Below are 9,807 nucleotides of genomic sequence, written 5' to 3' on the forward strand. Positions count from 1 at the left end.
TATATAGAAAGCTTATAGTATATATAATCTTATACTATATAACTTTATATAGCTAGATTATTAATATATATATATAGTTAGAGAAGAAAACTCTAAAAAGAAGTTTTTCTAACTTCTATCTCTTATTATACTATTCTTAGAAGAGCTAGCGCTATAGAAGTTTTCTAGAAACCTTTATTACGTTATAAATACTATGTACTATAAGTTTTATATATTATTATAGAGATATAATAGTACTTACTAGAAGTAAACTAGATTTTTTCTAAAAGTTAGTTATATACGTATAGCTTTTTAATTACGTAATATATTTTAGTGTAACTTTACTATAAGGTGTAATATACTATAGAGAATATGTATATAAATTTTTATAGAAAAATATTAAGGTTTCGCTTAGTTATTTAAGAAAAACGAGTTAGTTTTCGTTAATTTTCCTTGCTGTGAGGGCTGGGTCCGCGGTCTCCACTGCTGTGAGCGCCCCTGGAATACCTAGCTGGGTAGGTCGGCTGCAGGCAGCACTGTCTCCACGAGCTGTAAGGATAAGGGGTGCTAGCAGGGTAGGTTGGGTTAAATTCAGCTATCCAAAGGTGAGGAGTAGAAGGATGCTCTAAGAGCTCTCTATATACACAGGGTGCCTATGCCAAGGCGCTAGGCAGGGTCATGTGACTTGGGCGAAGCCGAGTCGGGCCGAAGCACCGAGTCGGAGCCGAGTCGAACCATTACACTTGCTAAGAAATCGTAGGCGGTTTACTTGTGTAGGCGGTTCGCTTATAAAGTACGTTATATCTAATTAATTTTTAGTAGAATGTTAGAATCTCTAATTAGGTAATTTTTTTATCTAAATTAGAAACTAAAGTTTTACTAGCGTTTTATAAACTTAATTATAATTACTTTACTTATATTTTATTATATAGTAAAGTATATTATTCTATAAATCTAATTATAATTACTTTACTTATATTTTACTATATAATTATACTAGTAATTTTATATCTTTTTAAATTATAAATAATAGATCTTTACTAGATTCTATATACTATTTAATCTAGAATACTATCTTAGTAGATAAGTACTTAGTATGCCGCTATAACGACGTTAGACGATATGTGTACGTTTTATTAGCTAGAGTGTTTTCTCTTAAGACGATTTAAAAGCCTGCGAAATCTAGTGTACCTAGCTATACCGCCTAAGCTCTCTAATACAGCCTCTCGCTCTACGATGTGCTTGGTAACTACAGGTGCGCCCTGTTTTTTGCGACGTCGGTAACGAAGAGACTGTTCGATGGACTAGCGATACTAAGGTCTGGGTTAGTTACTATGCGTGATCGTGTTGGTCTCTACCTCCTCGTCGCAGGCCTTGCCCGTCTCCGAGGGCCGGATTTCGCCCGACAGGACGAGAAGCAACCTTGAGTGCATAATTTACTTATTACAATGGCGAAAGACTATTCTCGCATGTAGTAGCATTGTTCAAGGCCTTAGAATAAACCGGCCTGATACGGGGTATCGTCGTAACGCTTGGAATAAGAGAGAACATCAGATGCCCCTTCTACAACGCCGACGCTATACCTGTATGATATATTAACCATCTGCCCTAGGAAAGAACTAGGACCCGCCTCTTCTTACCAAGCATAACCATGCCATTTTTTTGCTATCCGCATGTTGCGTGCGCCTGCCAATGCCCTACGATGCCCACGCCACACCGCTTCCCACTGTTTCATCCCATCTTGGCTTTCTTAAGCGGCCCATGTTCGTCTGCTTCGTCTTTCTTCCACACATCATGTCGCAGGGCTTCATCCGCTGAGATACGTTGTCCCGGATTTGGGTCTTTGTCCATTTTGACACCCAGCCGTAGCATTTGCGTTAACAAGTGCTGTATAGAGGTCGTATGCGCATTCCGGAGCTTCGCAGCCCAGAAGTCGTATCGGCGCCGAAACTCGTGCAGATACTTGCCTTCGAAGTCCTTGCGGAAAGGATTCGCAGGTAGTGCCCACGGATGCGTCTGATGGAAAAGCTGAATGCCCACCACTCCCAGGCTCCAGACATCAACAAGTTCGTCGTAATCCCTTTGCTCCATCTCGGGGGCCAGATAACCCACGGTCCCGCAGGAGCCTGGGCGGCAGGCAATCTTTCCGTGCTGAAGCGGCCGGGCGCCGTCCATATCCAGAAGCACGGCTTGCGCGCCTCTTACTCCGATATTGTCGGGTTTAATGTCTCGATGGACCCAAGCAATTGAATGGACGTATTGTATTCCTTAGAGCGCACCGCAGAAGAGGGCAAGGTTGGCGTCAGTCACACCAGGGGAATCGTGTATAACGGTCGACAGATTGAGCTGGCAAAGTGGACTCAGGATAAGAAAGACTTCCTGAAAAGGGGTGATGGCGCTATTTCCTTCGGCATATAGGGCCTCTTGGAGGAAGGAGACTCTTCCAGGGTTATTAGCTTGGATGATTTTGCTCAGATCCTGTAGCCTTTCAATTTGCTAGTTCACGATTTCCCAATCTTTCCTTGTGCGGCTGATGATTTTGAGCGCGACGGTCTCCCCATGGGTATTTGTGGCAGCGTACACCTTGCCCTAGGCACCAATACCTATTTCGGTTGAGAAAGCCCACTTCCCGACGGTTCGTCTGTTTGTAGAAGGCGTGGGCGTGAGCATATACGTAGCGTCCAGAGTGTTGTTCAGCCTCTGCAAGAGTTGGTTGCGTACGGAGACCAGAGTTGGTAATGCTTACGCGTATGCAAAGTTGTACATAAGATCTCCGATCGCGATTCTGGCTGTTGCGCCGTTGATGTGGATAGCTCGTTCGGTTTCCTCACCGTTTACGCATGTGCTGGCGTTTATCTGTCTCTGCTGGACACGGATAAAGCCAGTGTCTGGATGGACTGTGAAATGGGCGTGGATGCCTCGCACCTGGGCTTTCTGCTTGCGTGGACACAGGAGGAACTGGACGTCCTGCACCGCACCAGTTCGTCCTCGACCGGCCGTCCATGAAGCCGACGAATTGACGTGCTCGCTCCGCAAGTCGATGATGTATGAGCCTGTCCAGATAGACAGCCGCGCATCCTTTTCCCATTCGCGTTCAGTCTCCGTGTCCGGCTCTGTTGGCGTGTCACTTAGACTAGCATCTTGGTTGCGAGATAGAAACGCTGCAACTTCGGCGTCGGATTGTTTGGTAGAGCTAATGTCCATGAAGGATCTGTGATATAACGGCTGTTGAGCGGTAAGAAGGCTGTCGGCGACGGCACTGAAAGCCAGCTTCGCGGCGACATTGCTCGGGGTGAGCTTAGCATATATGCAGCTCTCGTCCGCCATGATCGCTGGAATTGGTATGCGGTTGAGCGGTTGGAATTTTTTTGTTGGAAGTGAGGGAGTGGGTGCCAAGCCCTGAAGGTGGGGGTCAATCGCTGACAAAGGCGGCTTAGATAAGCCGACTCGAGCCGAAGCCAATGACTGCAGCCCGTTGGAGGTCTCTCTCACTCTCGCGTCCTTCTGCCAACGTCTTTGTCGAGCGCTCAGCATTTCTCTGCTCACTGCCACAGCGCATGGCTCTCAATGGCGATGACAATGGCGATGGCGGTGACGATGCCGCAGGCCAGCTCCCCGACATCGTAGCCACGCATGGTAAGTTCCTCTCCCCGCCCATCACAACGCCCACCTCCGCACCCCGCTGCATCGTCTTCGTCGAGTGCTCAGCATTTCTCTGTCCACAGCCACAACGCATATCTCTCGATGGCACTAACAACGCTGCAGACCAGCTTCCCGACATTGTGGCCACGCAGGGCAAGTTCCTCGTCCCGCCCATCTCGACACCCACCTTCGCATCTCGCTACAACGCCAACTTCGCGGCCGCCCTCGTACATGCCCTTCGCCGACTCCAGGAGAAGGGAGCCGTGCGAAGGGTTATATACGGAGAGCAGGCGGACACGTGGCCGCAGGGACACACTCCGCCATCGGTGCGCGCGCAGTTTCAGAGCGACAAGCACATGGCGCTCCGCGAATTAATGACAGTTTTGACGCCGCCGACGCCCAGTAGCAGCGCCGGCAGCGGTAGTGTCAGCGTCAGCAATCTATCGCCTCCTCCTTCACCAGGGAGCCTAAACAGCCCCTTTGCGAGCAAGCTTCCGGAGTCCGCCTCTCGCAGCCCAGTCCGTGATTTAAAGCGCCGGCGCGAGCACTCCCCGACCGAGGCCACCTCAGCTTCACCTTCTGCCTGCTATTTCACTGGCGCCAGCGTACCCATCTCGACCGAATCAGCCTCGCTCTTCCTTTCCTCCAGATGCCGGAAGCGTCCCCGTACACATTGCACAACCGAAGATGTGGGCACCGATAACCTTAGAACAAGGCCGGCGATAATCCCCTCCGCTTCAGGCCCTGCGGCCTAAATCGTACTTTTTCCGCCGCTTAAATAGAAGACGGCAGACCTACCTCTCCTGCACTTCTACTTCTAGCTACTTCTATACACAGACCCAGCCGCCTAGAGCCTAGTTCGACACCCTCCGGTACGCAGAGCCTCCTCAGGCTTCAATCAGTGCAGCCAGCGATAAGACCATGCATGCAGGTCGCCTAGCATAAATTCAAGAGGCTCAAGAGCATGGTCAAGGACGCGGTAGAGCTTAGTTAACATGCATTAAGCGATAAATAGAATGTAAGACTTTAGATACTTAGAGCTGTATTAGAGAATTTTAATATGTTATAAGAAGAGTAGAAATACGTAGAGAGTAGTAATATACTAGTTCTTTACTTAAGTTTATTATAAGTAAGTATAATATACTATTAGCTAAGATATAGTATAGACTAACTAATATAAGTATATAGACCTATAAGTCTTAATAACTTTATCTCTAATTAATATCTTAAAGCTAGATAGTACTTATTAGAGAAATTCTAAGATTTAGTATTACTATATTATATCTAGTATAGAAAAGTAGTCTTAGTAGCTTTTTTATAAAGTAGTAGTAGAAATATAAGAATTTTTTTCTTAAACTTTTAAAATATCTTTCTATTTAAATAACTATCTTTAAAGAAGATTTATTTTATCTTTTTTTTTACTCTAGCTCTTCTTTTTAATAATATTATCTAATCTTTTACTTTTTATCTTCTCTAGCTATAAGACTTTATCTATCTCTTTCTATATTATACTAGCTTTAGTTATTTACTTCTTTTTTAGATAATTAGTTACTATATAAAAATTAGTAGAATAAGCTAGGTCTAAATATATATAGACTATAATATACTTAAGCTAGTATATACTATTATTATTATAATTACTATTTATAAGAGTAAATAGAATATACTTTAAGAAGTTAAAAATATCTTATTTAAAGTCTATTCTACTATTTACTATTAGAGAATATAGGTTATAAAAGTATATATTTAAGAATATATAGCTATTATAAATAATATACTTTAAGACTTAGTATTTAAGTTAGTTAAATCTAGCTTTAAGTCTAAGAAAAAACTATTAGTAAAAGACTATAACTAGAATCTTAAAGAGAAAGCTAGTTATAATATATATATATAATAAGAGATTATATAATAAATATATACTAAGAAAATAGCTTTATAGATTTATTAAGAATAGTATTATAATACTAATAACGTACTTTATAAGCGAACCGCCTATATAAGCAAACCGCCTACGATTTCTTAGCAAGAAAAATTAACGAAAACTAACTCGTTTTTCTTAAATAACTAAGCAAAACCTTAATATTTTTCTATAAAAATTTATATATATATTCTCTATAGTATATTACACCTTACAGTAAAGTTGCACTAAGATATATTACGTAATTAAAAAGCTATACGTATTTAACTAACTTTTAAGAAAAAATCTAGTTTACTTCTAGTAAGTACTATTATATCTCTATAATAATATATAAAACTTATAGTATATAGTATCTATAACGTAATAAAGGTTTCTAGAAAACTTCTATACTGCTAGCTCTTCTAGGTATAGCGTAATAAGAGATAGAAGTTAGAAAAATATCTTTTTTAGAGTTTTCTCTTCTAACTATATATATATATAGTTAATCTAGCTATATAAACTTATTATTATATAAATTATAGTAGACTTTAACTATATAGAGCTTATTACCTAATAATATAGTAGCTTTAAGTAGTTATTTAAAAGTAAAGTCTTTTTAGTAGTATAGTATAGAAAGAGAGAAATATACTAAAACTATTTTAAAATTATTACTTCTAAATATATAGAAAGCTTATAGTATATATAATCTTATACTATATAACTTTATATAGCTAGATTATTAATATATATATATAGTTAGAGAAGAAAACTCTAGAAAGACTTTTTATAAACTTCTATCTCTTATTACGCTATACCTAGAAGAGCTAGCGCTATAGAAGTTTTCTAGAAACCTTTAGTACGTTATAAATACTATATACTATAAGTTTTATAGAGTATTATAGAGATATAATAGTACTAACTAGAAGTAAACTAGATTTTTTCTAAAAGTTAGTTATATACGTATAGCTTTTTAATTACGTAATATATTTTAGTGCAACTTTACTATAAGGTGTAATATACTATAGAGAATATGTATATAAATTTTTATAGAAAAACATTAAGGTTTCGCTTAGTTATTTAAGAAAAACGAGTTAGTTTTCGTTAATTTTCGTTGCCAAGAAATCGTGGGGGGTTCGATAATATAGAGAGTTCGATGATAAAGTACGTTAGTAGTAATAGTTTATAGTTAGTATCTAAAATCTTTTACTTAATAAAACGCGTATATTTTTGGATAGAAGGCTAGGAAGCTAGTTATATACATTGGGGGGAATTTTCCGTGTCACGTGCCCGGGTAATGTCCGGTATCCCCGAGGGACCACCACACGAGTTTGCGCTGTTTGCCGCGCGCCGCTCACCGCCAACGTGACATCGTGTCGCGCTCGACGTCTGCTCGTCGCGCTCGAGCTGCCGGTCGCGTCGGCGTCGCCATACGAGCCAGCCGCCCAGGAATGCGGCGCCTGTCGCACTGCAGCAGCCCTGCCCGCGCACCATGCCCAGAATCACCACCTGGAACGTGAACGGCATCCGCAACCCGTTTGGCTACCAGCCATGGCGCGAGAACCGCACGTTCAACGCCATGTTCGACATCCTGGAGGCCGATGTCGTCGTCATGCAGGAGCTGAAGATCCAGCGCAAAGATCTCACCGACGACATGGTGCTGGTCCCGGGCTGGGACTGTTACTTCAGCCTGCCCAAGCACAAGAAGGGTAAGCCGCCTCCTGCTGCGTCCGTCCCATGCTTGCTTGCTTGCTTGCTCCGTGTCGTGTCTCGGGCGCTGACGTCTGCTTAGGGTACTCGGGCGTCGGCATATACACGCGCCAGTCTGTATGTGCGCCCATCCGCGCCGAAGAAGGCCTCCTCGGAGTGCTCTGCCCGCCCGGCTCGTCGACGGCATACCGAGATCTCCCAGAGGACGCCCGCATCGGCGGCTATCCAACACCCCTACAGATCGCCGACCTGGGCGTTGACCCCGCCTCGCTCGACGCGGAGGGCCGCTGCGTCGTCCTAGAGTTCCCAGCCTTTGTGCTCTTCGGCGTCTACAGCCCGGCCAACAGCAACGGCCAGAGAGACAACTTCCGCTACGGCTTCATCACCGCCCTCGACACTCGCATCCGGAATCTCGCCGGCATGGGCAAAAGGGTCGTCTTGACCGGGGATCTGAACGTGTCCAGGGAAGAGATCGACACGGCCAAGGCAGAGGAGAGCATGCGGCAAGAGGGCATGACACGGGAGGAGTACCTCAACGCCCCCAACCGGCGAGTCTTCAACCAACTCATCGAGAACGGAAAGGTTCCCGGCGACCGCGATGAAGGCAGAGAGCGGCCCGTTCTCTGGGATATCTGTCGCGAATTCCATCCGATGCGCGAGGGCATGTACACCCACTGGGAGCAGAAGATCAATGCGCGGCCCGGAAACTTCGGCTCGCGCATTGATTACGTGCTTTGCAGCATTGAGATGAAGACTTGGTTCGCCGATTCGAACATACAAGAAGGACTGATGGGCTCGGATCACTGTCCGGTATACGCGGCGACAAAAGACGTGGTGGACTGCCGGGGGAAGCAGGTGCACATTCTGGATATCATGAACCCCCCCGGCATGTTCAAGGACGGATCGAGGGTGAGGGAGTTTAGTGCGACGAGAGATCTTCTCTCGCTATCAGGAAAGCTGCTGCCAGAGTTTGACAGGCGACGGAACATCAAGGACATGTTCAAGAAGAGGACAACTACGTCTCCCAAGGACTCGCAGTCCATTCCCAATGCGGCGCGAGGGGATATATCGCAGCCTCTCACTTTGGCTGTATCGCAGCCTCTCACTTTGGCTGTATCGCAGCCTCTCAGTTTGGCTATATCGCAGCCTCTCACTTTGGCTGGTGGCGCGACTACACTTCCCGCTCACCCTGCCGCATCGACCGGTCCCGGCAGCAAACGCACAACGACTCCGAGTCCTCTAAACTCGCCAGAAAAACGCCGCTCGTCAGGAGCACCAGCAGCAAAGTCAACCAAGAGAAGCAAGCTCAGCGTAGGCGCTTCTTCAAGCTCGCAGTCGCTCGCGAAGGGACAGCAGTCTCTCAAGGGCTTCTTCGCGCCCAAGCAGGCTAACACTAATCCTGAGAGTAGTTCCCAAACGCCCGCGCGCAAACGCTCTGCAGACACCGGACCCGTCGAACCCTCCGCTGCCGATGTCACCGACGCCCCACCCCAAGCACCCCCGCAACCAGCCACCGAGCCCTTCGTCGACCCGCAAGCCTCAAAGGAATCATGGGTGAAGCTCTTCTCCAAGAAGCCGCCCCCTCGCTGTGAAGGGCACGACGAGCCCTGTATAAGCCTGATAACAAAGAAACCCGGGGTCAACTGCGGTCGGCAGTTTTGGATATGTCCAAGGTACGTCTTGACAACGGGTCCCAGTCTTTTGTTGTAGCGATGCCGATGTGCTGATGCTGTTTGCAGACCCATAGGACCGTCCGGGCAGAAGGAGACCGGCACGCAATGGCGCTGCGGGACGTTTATATGGGCGAGCGACTGGAACGCACCGAGTTCGCGGACATGACGACTGCACACTGTCACTCTCCACCCTCACTCTCCACCCTCACAGCTTACCAGCTAGTCACCACCCACAAGCCACGAGTGTCCTCTCCATTCTAATCGCCACCATCATGTCGCTCAACACCGCCAGCCGCTCGCCCTGCCTCTACATCGATCCTGGCAACGTCCCCGGCGAGCGGCTCGCCCTGCCTCTACATCGATCCCGGCAACGTCCCCGGCGAGCGGCTCGCCCTGTCTCTACATCGATCCCGGCAACGTCCCCGGCGAGCTGCACTCCCAGATCCGGGCGATCATCAAGGCGCTGCCGCCGCAGTCCATCATCGGATGGTGGGCCCGCAGCGTCACGGTCGGGGCTCTACCGCCGAATGCCGTCAAGGCTGAGCTTAAGGTGACGCAGCCGTGGCACCAGGAACCAAACATACGCTTCAGCCTGCATCTAGGCTGGGCGGACGCGAACGGAGCTGCACGCCCTGCCTCTACATCGAACCCGGCAACGTCCCCGGCGAGCTGCACGCCCAGATCCGGGCGATCATCGAGGCGCTGCCGCCGCAGTCCATCATCGGGTGGTGGGCCCGCGGCGTCACGGTCGGGGCTCCACCGCCGAATGCCGTCAAGGCTGAGCTTAAGGTGACGCAGCCGTGGCACCAGGAACCGAACGTACACATCAGCCTGCATCTGGGCTGGGTGGACGCGAAAGGCGACTGGGTCAGGACCTACGCTAAAGCCCACCTCCACTGGAATGGATTG

The 9,807-nt window shown here is 46.8% G+C and overlaps 4 protein-coding genes across 4 annotated transcripts; 2 read left to right on the forward strand and 2 right to left on the reverse strand.

Annotated features, from left to right (window-relative positions):
- Positions 1–1,710: 1,710 nt before the first annotated feature.
- Positions 1,711–2,154, reverse strand: BU26DRAFT_511422 (uncharacterized protein; the record flags this gene model as incomplete). The annotated part of the gene is made up of 1 exon (XM_033827304.1): positions 1,711–2,154. The coding sequence occupies one exon, from the start codon at positions 2,152–2,154 to the stop codon at positions 1,711–1,713; it is 444 nt and encodes a 147-aa protein (XP_033676306.1).
- A 220-nt stretch (positions 2,155–2,374) lies between these two features.
- On the reverse strand, positions 2,375–3,338 carry BU26DRAFT_556128 (uncharacterized protein). The gene is made up of 2 exons (XM_033832361.1): positions 2,726–3,338; positions 2,375–2,679 (listed from the first exon to the last, which is right to left on the reverse strand). Exons 1-2 carry the CDS (start codon positions 3,304–3,306, stop codon positions 2,673–2,675), a joined length of 588 nt encoding a protein of 195 aa, XP_033676307.1. The 5' UTR covers positions 3,307–3,338; the 3' UTR covers positions 2,375–2,672.
- A 126-nt stretch (positions 3,339–3,464) lies between these two features.
- Positions 3,465–4,711, forward strand: BU26DRAFT_468940 (uncharacterized protein). Its single transcript, XM_033825303.1, has 2 exons — positions 3,465–3,615; positions 3,745–4,711. The coding sequence occupies exons 1-2, from the start codon at positions 3,537–3,539 to the stop codon at positions 4,374–4,376; spliced, it is 711 nt and encodes a 236-aa protein (XP_033676308.1). The 5' UTR covers positions 3,465–3,536; the 3' UTR covers positions 4,377–4,711.
- Positions 4,712–7,007: 2,296 nt separating this feature from the next.
- Positions 7,008–9,064, forward strand: BU26DRAFT_440784 (DNase I-like protein; the record flags this gene model as incomplete). Its single annotated transcript, XM_033824416.1, has 3 exons — positions 7,008–7,224; positions 7,308–8,898; positions 8,965–9,064. 3 exons carry the CDS (start codon positions 7,008–7,010, stop codon positions 9,062–9,064), a joined length of 1,908 nt encoding a protein of 635 aa, XP_033676309.1.
- Between the last annotated feature and the right edge of the window lie 743 nt (positions 9,065–9,807).

Source organism: Trematosphaeria pertusa, assembly GCF_010094035.1.
Source record: "Trematosphaeria pertusa strain CBS 122368 unplaced genomic scaffold BU26scaffold_24, whole genome shotgun sequence".
Classification (NCBI taxonomy): domain Eukaryota; kingdom Fungi; phylum Ascomycota; class Dothideomycetes; order Pleosporales; family Trematosphaeriaceae; genus Trematosphaeria; species Trematosphaeria pertusa.